General features: G+C 38.1%; 2 protein-coding genes across 2 annotated transcripts; both read left to right on the top strand.

Moving 5' to 3' along the window:
* The first annotated feature begins 879 nt into the window (after window positions 1-879).
* Window positions 880-4,974, top strand: LOC121904164 (haptoglobin-like). Its single transcript, XM_042421742.1, has 4 exons — window positions 880-984; window positions 1,409-1,470; window positions 3,259-3,533; window positions 4,345-4,974. The coding sequence occupies exons 1-4, from the start codon at window positions 962-964 to the stop codon at window positions 4,831-4,833; spliced, it is 849 nt and encodes a 282-aa protein (XP_042277676.1). The 5' UTR covers window positions 880-961; the 3' UTR covers window positions 4,834-4,974.
* A 4,852-nt stretch (window positions 4,975-9,826) lies between these two features.
* LOC121904170 (haptoglobin-like) lies at window positions 9,827-13,861 on the top strand. The gene is made up of 4 exons (XM_042421753.1): window positions 9,827-9,904; window positions 10,329-10,390; window positions 12,146-12,420; window positions 13,232-13,861. The coding sequence occupies exons 1-4, from the start codon at window positions 9,882-9,884 to the stop codon at window positions 13,718-13,720; spliced, it is 849 nt and encodes a 282-aa protein (XP_042277687.1). The 5' UTR covers window positions 9,827-9,881; the 3' UTR covers window positions 13,721-13,861.
* Window positions 13,862-13,917: the final 56 nt, after the last annotated feature.

Here is a 13,917-nt window from a genome sequence, read left to right on the forward strand (position 1 = left end):
AGTGTGTATTCAGGTGCCCAATTTAACATTGACATAGGTTTTTCTTGCCATAATCTGTTCATACTGACCTGAAGATCCTTTCATAACACACTTTCAATGTGAGTGACAGGGGCCAAAATCCACACACCTCCTTCTGTGCAAAAACATAATTTATCTGAAGCCAATATGAAGCTTCAGCCATCCAAATTAGTCAAATCAAGTAGGCATCTTTCAACATTGCAGTCTTTTTAGTGCTAATGTCCCTCTTTTTGTTACTATACTTCAACCGCAGCTCAACAGGGAAACACTGTCTGAGGAAACACAAAGAGAGAATTTCATGCTAAAATAAATGTGGCAGATATCCACTTGATATGACTAATTCAGACTACTGAAGCCTCATTTAAGATTCAGATAAACTTTTTAATGCATTTTTGCACAAAATGACTGTGTGGACACACTGTGGAATATGGCCCCCGTCATTTACACTAAAAGGACATTTGATGGGGATCTTTTAATAGCCTGTATGAACAGGAAGAATGATTACAGGGAGGAAAACCTCTTTCTGTGTTCATATGGACACCTGCCTGTTGTTTTAAGACAGTCTTGAAAAATTGTGAGTCTGTCTTTTGTTGATTGGTTGCTATGGTGTCTGTTAAATATTCAGCATTTTGTTTTGACATTACTCTAACACTACTCTTAATTTTGACAAACTGAACTATATTCTCTTTATCACACTGTACAAGAGAACTATATTGTAGGTGCTTCACATTTTAATCATTGATAATTGTTCATTTTCCTGAATTCAGACTGTGGCAGAGTCTCCCAACTGATGAAAGCGAGATTTCGCAATTTTTCTTTTGAGATTACATGAATCAACATTTCTGTGCCAAGCAGAAATTTCCAGGTTAAATGGTATAAAGCCTCCCAGCCACAACTGACAGAGCACACTCGAGAGGAGAGATCATAGCTATCACTGCAGAAGATGAAAACTTACAACAAAATGTGGTAAGTTAAAATCTTCTTTTGTCGGTTTGTTGTCGAATTTCTCTGAATTCACCTGAATATACAGTATCTTCTTCTTCAGAAGTTGTAAAATGTACTTTGGAGAATAAAATCCTAAACTGAGCCTCAGTAGTACTACCAGAAAAGGTTCCAATCTATGAATTTGAACATATTTTTAAAATTCTTATTTCTTCTATCTTTTAAAAACCTACTTAGGTTGAATTTTCCAGTAAGTGTCCAGTAATGTTTTGTGAGCTGGTAAATCAAATGCTTAAATATGCTAATTCTGAAATGAAGTAACTAATTTGTTTAATTTGACACTTTTAATTATGAAATTGCCCCTTCCCCCTTTTTTTTACCTCAATTGATCCAGAAGTTCAGAGACATTTAATGTCTGTTCACTATGCGATTCTGTTGTTCTTCGAAGGTTTTCTCTGGCTGTACTCTTTACAGCATGGGCCTGTCTGGCAGACGTGGCACACACTGAAGGTAGGATGAAATGCTCAGACACACACTAACACAAACACAAACATGCCTCAGCTGAGGAACATGGTGCCTTGATTTCAAGTAGTTCTTACATCAACGTTGCAAATATATGATAAATAAATATAGTAGGATATTTGTTGGTACTGTTTGACCATGAATGTCTTTACAAAATTTCATGACAACCCATGTAATCTTTGTTAAGATATTTCTGTCTGGAGCAAAGTGGTGGCCGACATTACAGAGATTGCCATCCCTAGCTAGCTTGGCTAAAAATGTGAGCAGTCAACCATCAGTCTTCATAAGTGTCTACATGACTTACTCTGAGATATATAATATATATATATTATATATATATAACAGTTTATTGTGGCAGTACCAAAACATGCCCTACACACTCTGAGGATATATTTAAAGTCAAAATATGACTCCAAATTAGGCCACAATGACTGATCTAGAGATCCAAACAGCAGTCCTTTACTTCAGGGCACCTTCAAGTGGATCCAAGCGACCTGTGCAACCTCCAGTTCTCTGAAGCTTCTGTTTTACACTAATACCTCCTTGACAGCTGCTGTTCAGATAGATAACTCCTGCATGAAATGACACGGGCTGTCCTGCGGGATCTGAGGGTTGGGCTATTACTGTTCATTTTAGATATCCCTCATTTGGCTGTAAAGCTACAGTATCTGACAGGGAAATTGCCTGTTTGCCTGCTTATTTTATATCTATCCTTAAAAAATAACAATAAAGGGAGCGATCTGAGTCCACCGAAATATCTGACTAAACTGACTCGAATGTTGAAAAATAATTTCCTGATAAGGGAATGGCAGTTATTTTCAGTAAAAAGATGATGATGATGAAGATAATGAGATGAAGAAAATATTCAATGTAGCACAACAACTGATTGTATTTTCTACTCCTACAGTTTCTGTAATGCATCAGACTAATTAGTCATCCATTCATTTAATTGTGCTTGTAAGCTATTGTCTGTTGAACACAACACTGAAAGTCATTCCTGGTAAATAAATGCTGTTTGGACGCAGAATTACAAAAGATTAATGATCATGAACATTAGAGATTAGAGCCATCCATGTAAGGATGTCGATATCATTTCGAAGAGAAAATCACTTGAAGCAGTTTTCATGATTATCTCAGCCACATAAAAAGACACACGGATCAAAGCGCAGAGAGTAGATGGATCCTCCTCTTCACTCAATGTTAAGTAAATCAGGAGCTGCTGTTTCTGGAGGGAACCCTCACAGCATGAAAGCATAGCATTCAGATGACAAAGCTCCGTTTAACAGTACATCTCTGTGAGTGATAACAGTATGCTTTAATGTCTGCAGTGCACATTCTACAATGTGATAACCCCTTTGTCAATGAGATCATATTTTATTAAATATGTTTAAGCTCCTCCAGAGGGAAAATGAGAAGAGCAAAATTGCTGTCAACAATGTTTTACATAGATAAACAACTCAAACTGGTGAAGCGTTCTTAATATATAGTCTCTAATATAGTTTTATTCATTCAGGAAGTCCCATTGAGATTAAGAGTGAATTTGAGAACGAATTAATGGTTTTATCAATCATTTGGGAACTTTAGACATCAATCCTCCAGGAAAGCAGCTTCTTGAACAAAATATGGCATTAAAATCCTTGTTGTGTTGATCTAACATATGTAAATATACATTCTAGGTTATACGAGAACAGTATTCATGTAATGTAAAACTTGTAATATCAGAAAATCCTTCAAATACAAGAAAGTAAACAAGATATGTCCGTGTTTATTTCCCAGCCTCAAGCGTCCGTTCCAAGCGACTGGTTGGGGGGTCCCTGGCACCTCGTGTCCCCTGGCAGGCCATGGTCTACCTGAGTGACAGCATCCTGGACGGAGGCTACGCAGGCGGTGCTCTCATCTCTGACCGCTGGGTTTTGACGGCTGGCAGGAACCTTTTTGTCAGGAAGACCCGACAGGACACCCATGGAAAATCTCCCATCATTCCTAAGGTGTACCTGGGGATCTTAGAAAAATCAGAAGCTGGTCCCCTCACAGAGGCTGCGGTAGAGAAGGTGAGCCAAGAAAAACAATTAATGGAGGTTAAAGATTGAACTTTGTCTCTTTAACCACATTAGAGCTACTGTACCAGCGGTCGTCATTCAAATGCATCTTATGCATTCATGAACTATATAAAAAAATTAAAATTTTACATGAAGGCAGAATTTCAGTCTCTACAGATGTCTAATAAGCAGTAATAGATAGCAGGAAATATGTATAGTGTAATGCACAGACATGTAGATTTTCTTTTTTCACTTTGTTTTTTTTTTCTATTTTCATTTTATAGATTTTTTTTATGGCTGCAGCATTATAACAAATGAAAAAATATATAGTATATATACACATATATACAGTATGTGTCTTGTCACACTCATTTCCATTTTCCACTTATTACAAATTGTCTGTTTGATGTAACAGCACAGACATGAAACCATGGCTTTTTTGAATATTTCACTTAATAAAAGTGTGATATGAGAAATGGAAGCAACACTGTCTAATGAAAACCAAAATGTAATTTCTTTTAGGAACAGAGTAAAGTAGTCTTGATTTAAATAATTTTAAAAATAAATGACATTTATTGGTAGGAGGATTTTCTCAAAAAAAAAAAAGAGTATTCATTTAATGTAGTTGTTCTCAACCTGGGGCTCGGGCCCCAGGTTGCACCCTTGGCTTTGTCTACTCATAGACAAAGCTTAGAGATACATGTTTTTTAGTGGAGGACATTTTACTGTGGTACTATTACAGTTAAATTAAAAAGCAGAGCCAGATTAAAAACCAAAACCCTAAATCAGACTTCCTTTTCTCTCGTGAATTCCCCTCCTGCAGGTTGTTCTTCATCCAGCTTTCCAGAACCATTCTGACTGGGACAACGACTTGGCTCTGCTGAAGCTGAAGGAGCCTGTGGTTATGAGTGACAAAGTGTCCTCAATCTCCCTGCCAAAGGAAAATCAGCAACTGGCCCAGGAGGGGTCCATCGCCGGCTGGGGCTGGGGGATATACCTCACCTTTGCTACATCACTCAAACACGCAGTGCTCCCCCTGGACAGTTCCTGTAAATCAGAATATCAGGGTGACTCGCTCAAACCAGATGTGGACGACAACATGTTCTGCACTGGACCAGGTCAATACAGTGAAAATGTATGTTTCGGTGATTCAGGAAGTGCTCTGACTATGAGCGATCCTGACACTCAGGATAAGTACGCAGCAGGGATCCTGTCTTATGATAAGGCCTGCTCAAGGGACAGGTATGGAGTCTATATGAAGATTTCCTCATATCTGCCCTGGATACAGAGCGTCATCAAGGGAGATGACTGATGACTAAGATGTTTACATGGCAGCAGTAGAGAAATCATAACAATAAATAAATATATTGCAATGTAACCACTCCTGTCTTGTCACTGAAATATTGTGAATGACATGTGGAAATTCTGGTAAATAAATCCATTATTTGCAATACATCTTGTTTGGGATCTTGTTTGTTTGGACATACCAATTTCAAGGTAAACCACACAATGTTTCACTGTTAAACACGTAAAGATAATCTCCAGAAGTATTGTAGTATGTATGTATATGCTTCTGTGGTCTTCCCTCAAAAAAAAGTTTAATTAGCTTTATAAAATCCTTAAAATTACATCTCCTCCTTCTCTCTTATCAAAAAATCCAGAATCAATGAATATGCAAGTATTGTTGCTTTCAAAAGTTGAACTGCTATACACAAGATGTCTCCTACTTCACTGAAAAGTCCATTCTCAGTGTATGTGTGCTGGAGGCTTCAGGTTTCCACATCATTTGTGTAAGTTGCATACTGGACCAAAATTGGGTCCAAACTATTTGTGATATTACAAATCATGCTCGTAGGCAAGCCCTTTAAACTCAGATTTTCAGTGAGCACAGAGACTCTTTCCTCATTCAGCCGATGAATATGAAAACTGCTTTCTAGTGTCAAAGTCTGCACATACTTCATTCTGCACAGTGAAGCTTAAACGTCCAAGTGAAAAACAAAACAATATTTGTGGTTGCATGCAGGTGTTTTCCCCCACCAACACAAGCAGGACTTCAAACATATTTTCGTCTGACAGGTGTGTCCACTCTGCCATAAATCATGAACTATCTCAATAACAAATACTTTTGATTGTGAGATTGAAGTTTTAAAGCCTCTGGAAATTTGGCTTGAAATATTAAAAATGCATATATGATATCAAAGTTAAGTGTCCCATTAAGCATCAATAAAAATCTGAGTGAAAATAAACATTCATATCTATTAGAAAACTTAGTTCAAAAACAGGTCATTTGGCTGCTCAAACCATTTGTCAGGATTGTGGGGGCATTATCAGATCAGACTTGATTGACAGCTCCGTGCTCAAATAACACTTTATTTTCTATTCAAGCACTAAAATGTTTTGCTGCCATGAAATAAACTATCAAATCTGTCAAATGGACCCTATTTGATTAGAAAGCTTTACTAAGCGACTAACTAGCAAACTAGGGTAGACCACCCAAATCTGTGTTCCCCTGTTGGTGCAGGGTTTTCCTTTATCTACAAGAAAGACCATTCATTGTGCCCCTGCAGTTTCTACTGTGGTCTAAATAACATAACAGTTAAAAACAAATATCCTTCTCCTCTGATTAATTCTGCTTTTGAACCACTCCAGGGAGCCACCATCTTCTCCAAACTCAACCTCAGAAGCGCCTACCACCTGGTCTGAATTAAGGAAGGAGATGAATGGAAAACTGTCTTCATCTTGCCTTATCTTCTTCCAGAACATGGAAGAACACATCCAGCATGTGAGACTATAGCTCTGCGGCCGTGCCTCTGAGCCAACTCACCTCTTCAGCTACTCCCTTTCCTGGACCCCTGAGGCAGATGCTGCCTTCATCGAGCTAAAGTGACGCTTTACATCATCACATGTCTTGGTCCGGCCAGACCCTTCATGTCAGTTCATCATGAAGGTTGATGCTTCAGATACAGGGGTTGACGCTGTTCTTTCCAAGCACTTAGCTTCTGACCAGAAACTCCACCCCTGTGCTTTTTTCTCCCAGTGATTGTCCCCCTCTGAGCAGAACTGCTTGCAGTCAAGCTCACTCTGGAGGAATGTAGACACTGGCTGGAGAGGGAGCAAAACATTGTTCGGCGGATCACAAGAACCTGGCCTACATCCAGACCGTCAAATGACGGGAATGAGATCATGTGTGTGTGGAAGTGAAGAGACAAAAGGAAATGGCGGCTAGGCAGAAGAAATTTGAAATCGGCCTGAGTCTAAAATGAAACCTTTTCTGCCTAGAAGCACGCAGGGTCCAATCTGAGTGAAAACCACTATGGTTAGTAGAAAACTCATTCAAAGGTTGGATCAAAAGAAAACACAAATGGTTCACAGTAAAAGTCCTACAAAGCATAAGTCAAAAACATAAGTGTTTGCATCTAATAATACACAATTTCATAGCTAACTCTGCCCAGACATCAGCCTTATTTGAGGATTGCTCTAGTAAGCAATAAGATATGTGTTTATCCATCCCTTTTCACTGAACTGCGTCAAGTGAGTCCAGTGGTGTGACGGAGTTGGGGGTCCTGTTGTCCTTAGCTCATCAGCTGGTCGGGATCCGTCTCCGTCTGAGTCCATGCTTGTAGCGGGGAGGAAGATCAGAGGTTGTATGTTGAGAGGGACTTGGTTGCCTTTGTTTCTTAAAACACCTGCATGACTTGCAATAAAATTAAGCAGTTATAAGCTAGTAATTAGTTGAGTACTGAACAAATTGAGTCAATCTTACACTAAATTGTGGCCAAATGGTAAGGTAAGAAAAACAAAGGGTCCTTTGTTCTTTGTTGTGGCCAGCGGTATCTCTACCATCTTTGCAGGAGCGTAACACAGAGAGACAATTTGAATGTGTCCATGGTTTTTATTGATAAGATGATGTCATAAGTCATAGGCCACAATGACAAATGGTGACTGTGGCTGAGGGTCTATGGGTGGAGTTCAGGTATAAGTGTGAAACCTGAAGGATCATGGGAGGCTGAGTTCAGTTCAGTCTAGACCAAAGTGATGACTCACACAACTGACCAACATTTCCCTCCAGAGCTATTAAAAGCTGTTATTGAGCCATAATAATGAAATATATCAGATCATTTTCTTTCTATGTTCTAAAAATACGTATACGCATAATCTGTGTAGTCTGTAAATAGGGACAGTACTATTTTGGCTCCGTACTCCAGCACAGTGGATTAATAATGAAACGATGACTATGAGGTTAAAGTGCTGACTTTCAGAGAAGAGAATTGCTTCCCTTCTACAGTATGTTTGATCCATTTAAGAGTGCACTTGCCTCAGGTCAGTGAATGCTGTAAAGCTTTAGTAACTCTGCCACCATGAAATGACTTCATTTGAAATCAGTGTTGGATTTTCAGGATTTTCATATCCAATTATATGCTTAAATAATCTATAATCTAATAATCAATTAATTGACTAATAGTGGCAGCTCTATTCTATATTCCAATGTCTTGAAAACAACATAAAAGGCTCCTGCTGCTCTTTCCACTGTGTCTAAAACTGTCCACATTGCAGTCTCTCAGATAATATTGTAGACATATAATAAATGCTGTATTAATAATATAGCCATAGGTGCCATGAAAATAAAAGGCTGCATTTACTCCATACCCACTGCGACACATAACATAAACATCATATGGAGAGAGTGGAGAAAGCCTACAATAAATAAAACCCACCTTTCTAAATATGTTTGAAGATTTGAACACTAACTCAGTGAAATAGTTTAAACACCAAAAATTGTTCTTATGATTTTAGTACCTTATTCCCAACACTGTAGCTTGTGCATGTCTTATGTAAGGCAACTGTTAATATTGCACCACTGTGTTTGACTTCAGATCATGGCAGCTCTTAAATTAAATATCTCTTTGTAGGCTTGTAAATATCCACAGTAGTAATGCTGGACTTTCCACCCTGCAGTAGCAAAGCACAGATTTGCCTCACTGCTGTCACTGTTAACTAGTTACTGCCAAGAATTTGATGAAATGTTGTAGGGTGTTGTACCCCTGCAGAAAAATCTAATGTAGCGATATGTGTGTTATTTTTTGTGATAACAAATTAAACAGTACAAGCTGTTGCAATATCATTAGTTTTTCATCCACAGGAGATAAAAGTGTTCACCTCAGTCAGATTTCGTTTACTTTTTGTAAACTATGATGCAAACGGTACAAGCTGTTAGTGAGTGCCTTGATTTACGGCTGTTGTGAAATAGTTTAACTTTGCAATAGTTAACAACAACTTAAAATAAAGTTAAAAGATATAGCTTAATAGAGAAATACTCAACTCATATGAATGAAAATAACATTTTTACACCACATAACAGACAGAAAAAAACTCTTAAAGGACGGGTTCACAATTTTTCAAGTGTGTATTCAGGTGCCCAATTTAACATTGACATAGGTTTTTCTTGCCATAATCTGTTCATACTGACCTGAAGATCCTTTCATAATACACTTTCAATGTGAATGACAGGGGCCAAAATCCACACACCTCCTTCTGTGCAAAAACATAATTTATCTGAAGCCAATATGAAGCTTCAGCCATCCAAATTAGTCAAATCAAGTAGGCATCTTTCAACATTGCAGTCTTTTTAGTGCTAATGTCCCTCTTTTTGTTACTATGCTTCCACCGCAGCTCAACAGGGAAACACTGTCTGAGGAAACACAAAGAGAGAATTTCATGCTAAAATAAATGTGGCAGATATCCACTTGATATGACTAACTCAGACTACTGAAGCCTCATTTAAGATTCAGATAAACTTTTTAATGCATTTTTGCACAAAATGACTGTGTGGACACACTGTGGAATATGGCCCCCATCATTTACACTAAAAGGACATTTGATGGGGATCTTTTAATAGCCTGTATGAACAGGAAGAATGATTACAGGGAGGAAAACCTCTTTCTGTGTTCATATGGACACCTGCCTGTTGTTTTAAGACAGTCTTGAAAAATTGTGAGTCTGTCTTTTGTTGATTGGTTGCTATGGTGTCTGTTAAATATTCAGCATTTTGTTTTGACATTACTCTAACACTACTCTTAATTTTGAAAAACTGAACTATATTCTCTTTATCACACTGTACAAGAGAACTATATTGTAGGTGCTTCACATTTTAATCATTGATAAATGTTCATTTTCCTGAATTCAGACTGTGGCAGAGTCTCCCAACTGATGAAAGCGAGATTTCGCAATTTTTCTTTTGAGATTACATGAATCAACATTTCTGTGCCAAGCAGAAATTTCCAGGTTAAATGGTATAAAGCCTCCCAGCCTCAACTGACAGAGCACACTCAAGAGGAGAGCTCATAGCTATCACTGCAGAAGATGAATACTCACAACAAAATGTGGTAAGTTAAAATCTTCTTTTGTCGGTTTGTTGTCGAATTTCTCTGAATTCACCTGAATATACAGTATCTTCTTCTTCAGAAGTTGTAAAATGTACTTTGGAGAATAAAATCCCAAACTGAGCCTCAGTAGTACTACCAGAAAAGGTTCCAATCTATGAATTTGAACATATTTTTAAAATTCTTATTTCTTCTATCTTTTAAAAACCTACTTAGGTTGAATTTTCCAGTAAGTATCCAGTAATGTTTTGTGAGCTGGTAAATCAAATGCTTAAATATGCTAATTCTGAAATGAAGTAACTAATTTGTTTAATTTGACACTTTTAATTATTAAATTGCCCCTTCCCAATTTTTTTTACCTCAATTGATCCAGAAGTTCAGAGACATTTAATGTTTGTTCACTATGCGATTCTGTTGTTCTTCGAAGGTTTTCTCTGGCTGTACTCTTTACAGCATGGGCCTGTCTGGCAGACGTGGCACACACTGAAGGTAGGATGAAATGCTCAGACACACACTAACACAAACACAAACATGCCTCAGCTGAGGAACATGGTGCCTTGATTTCAAGTAGTTCTTACATCAACATTGCAAATATATGATAAATAAATACAGTAGGATATTTGTTGGTACTATTGGACCATGAATGTCTTTACAAAATTTCATGGCAACCCATGTAATCGTTGTTGAGGTATTTCTGTCTGGAGCAAAGTGGTGGCCGACATTACAGAGATTGCCATCCCTAGCTAGCTTGGCTAAAAATGTGAGCAGTCAACCATCAGTCTTCATAAGTGTCTACATGACTTACTCTGAGATATAACAGTTTATTGTGGCAGTACCAAAACATGCCCTACACACTCTGAGGATATATTTAAAGTCAAAATATAACTCCAAATTGGGCCACAATGACTGATCTAGAGATCCAAACAGCAGTCCTTTACTTCAGGGCACGTTCAAGTGGATCCAAGCGACCTGTGCAACCTCCAGTTCTCTGAAGCTTCTGTTTTACACTAATACCTCCTTGACAGCTGCTGTTCAGATAGATAACTCCTGCATGAAATGACACGGGCTGTCCTGCGGGATCTGAGGGTTGGGCTATTACTGTTCATTTTAGATATCCCTCATTTGGCTGTAAAGCTACAGTATCTGACAGGGAAATTGCCTGTTTGCCTGCTTATTTTATATCTATCCTTAAAAAATAACAATAAAGAGAGCGATCTGAGTCCACCGAAATATCCGACTAAACTGACTCGAATGTTGAAAAATAATTTGCTGATAAGGGAATGGGAGTTATTTTCGATAAAAAGATGATGATGATGAAGATAATGAGATGAAGAAAACATTCAATGTAGCACAACAACTGATAGTATTTTCTACTCCTACAGTTTCTGTAATGCATCAGACTAATTAGTCATCCATTCATTTAATTGTGTTTGTAAGCTATTGTCTGTTGAACACAACACTGAAAGTCATTCCTGGTAAATAAATGCTGTTTGGATGCAGAATTACAACAGGATTAATGATCATGAACATTAGAGATTAGAGCCATCCATGTAAGGATGTCGGTTTTCATGATTATCTCGGCCACATAAAAGACACACGGATCAAAGCGCAGAGAGTAGATGGATCCTCCTCTTCACTCAATGTTAAGTAAATCAGGAGCTGCTGTTTCTGGAGGGAACCCTCATAGCATGAAAGCATAGCATTCAGATGACAAAGCTCCGTTTAACAGTACATCTCTGTGAGTGATAACAGTATGCTTTAATGTCTGCAGTGCACATTCTACAATGTGATAACCCTGTTGTCAGTGAGATCATATTTTATTAAATATGTTTAAGCTCCTCCAGAGGGAAAATGAGAAGAGCAAAATTGCTGTCAACAATGTTTTATACTCAGAGATAAACAGCTCAAACTGGTGAAGTGTTCTTAATATATAGTCTCTAAACAGGAATCTTGGAAAATAGAAAAAGTTTTATTCATTCAGGAAGTCCCATTGAGATTAAGAGTGAATTTGAGAATGAATTAATGGTTTTATCAATCATTTGGGAACTTTAGACATCAATCCTCCAGGAAAGCAGCTTGTTGAACAAAATATGGCATTAAAATCCTTGTTGTGTTGATCTAACATATGTAAATATACATTCTAGGTTATACGAGAACAGTATTCATGTAATGTAAAACTTGTAATATCAGAAAATCCTTCAAATACAAGAAAGTAAATAAGATATGTCCGTGTTTATTTCCCAGCCTCAAGCGTCCGTTCCAAGCGACTGGTTGGGGGGTCCCTGGCACCTCGTGTTCCCTGGCAGGCCATGGTCTACCTGAGTGACAGCATCATGGACGGAGGCTACGCAGGCGGTGCTCTCATCTCTGACCGCTGGGTTTTGACGGCTGGCAGGAACCTTTTTGTCAGGAAGACCCGACAGCACACCCAGGGAAAATCTCCCATCATTCCTAAGGTGTACCTGGGGATCTTAGAAAAATCAGAAGCTGGTCCCCTCACAGAGGCTGCGGTAGAGAAGGTGAGCCAAGAAAAACAATTAATGGAGGTTAAAGATTGAACTTTGTCTCTTTAACCACGTTAGAGCTACTGTACCAGCGGTCGTCATTCAAATGCATCTTATGCATTCATGAACTATATAAAAAAATTAAAATTTTACATGAAGGCAGAATTTCAGTCTCTACAGATGTCTAATAAGCAGTAATAGATAGCAGGAAATATGTATAGTGTAATGCACAGACATGTAGATTTTCTTTTTTCACTTTGTTTTTTTTTTCTATTTTCATTTTATAGATTTTTTTTATGGCTGCAGCATTATAACAAATGAAAAAATATATAGTATATATACACATATATACAGTATGTGTCTTGTCACACTCATTTCCATTTTCCACTTATTACAAATTGTCTGTTTGATGTAACAGCACAGACATGAAACCATGGCTTTTTTGAATATTTCGCTAAATAAAAGTGTGATATGAGAAATGGAAGCAACACTGTCTAATGAAAACCAAAATGTAATTTCTTTTAGGAACAGAGTAAAGTAGTCTTGATTTAAATAATTTTAAAAATAAATGACATTTATTGGTAGGAGGATTTTCTCAAAAAAAAAAAAGAGTATTCATTTAATGTAGTTGTTCTCAACCTGGGGCTCGGACCCCAGGTTGCACCCTTGGGTTTGCCTACTCATAGACAAAGCTTAGAGATACATGTTTTTTAGTGGAGGACATTTTACTGTGGTACTATTACAGTTAAATTAAAAAGCAGAGCCAGATTAAAAACCAAAACCCTAAATCAGACTTCCTTTTCTCTCGTGAATTCCCCTCCTGCAGGTTGTTCTTCATCCAGCTTTCCAGAACCATTCTGACTGGGACAACGACTTGGCTCTGCTGAAGCTGAAGGAGCCTGTGGTTATGAGTGACAAAGTGTCCTCAATCTCCCTGCCAAAGGAAAATCAGCAACTGGCCCAGGAGGGGTCCATCGCCAGCTGGGGCTGGGGGATATACCTCACCTTTGCTACATCACTCAAACACGCAGTGCTCCCCCTGAACAGTTCCTGTAAATCAGAATATCAGGGTGACTCGCTCAAACCAGATGTGGACGACAACATGTTCTGCACTGGACCAGGTCAATACAGTGAAAATGTATGTTTCGGTGATTCAGGAAGTGCTCTGACTATGAGCGATCCTGACACTCAGGATAAGTACGCAGCAGGGATCCTGTCTTATGATAAGGCCTGCTCAAGGGACAGGTATGGAGTCTATATGAAGATTTCCTCATATCTGCCCTGGATACAGAGCGTCATCAAGGGAGATGACTGATGACTAAGATGTTCACATGGCAGCAGTAGAGAAATCATAACAATAAATAAATATATTGCAATGTAACCACTCCTGTCTTGTCACTGAAATATTGTGAATGACATGTGGAAATTCTGGTAAATAAATCCATTATTTGCAATACATCTTGTTTGGGATCTTGTTTGTTTGGACATACCAATTTCAAGGTAAACCACACA

The sequence above is a fragment of the Thunnus maccoyii genome, chromosome 1, assembly GCF_910596095.1.
Source record: "Thunnus maccoyii chromosome 1, fThuMac1.1, whole genome shotgun sequence".
NCBI classification, from domain to species: domain Eukaryota; kingdom Metazoa; phylum Chordata; class Actinopteri; order Scombriformes; family Scombridae; genus Thunnus; species Thunnus maccoyii.

Coding starts and splice junctions, on each gene's coding strand:
- LOC121904164 (XM_042421742.1), top strand. CDS start 962: ATGAAAACTTACAACAAAATGTG. Junction 1,471..3,258: donor AGACGTGGCACACACTGAAG/GTAGGATGAAAT, acceptor TTTATTTCCCAG/CCTCAAGCGTCCGTTCCAAG. Junction 3,534..4,344: donor CAGAGGCTGCGGTAGAGAAG/GTGAGCCAAGAA, acceptor CCCCTCCTGCAG/GTTGTTCTTCATCCAGCTTT.
- LOC121904170 (XM_042421753.1), top strand. CDS start 9,882: ATGAATACTCACAACAAAATGTG. Junction 9,905..10,328: donor AATACTCACAACAAAATGTG/GTAAGTTAAAAT, acceptor TGTTCTTCGAAG/GTTTTCTCTGGCTGTACTCT. Junction 10,391..12,145: donor AGACGTGGCACACACTGAAG/GTAGGATGAAAT, acceptor TTTATTTCCCAG/CCTCAAGCGTCCGTTCCAAG.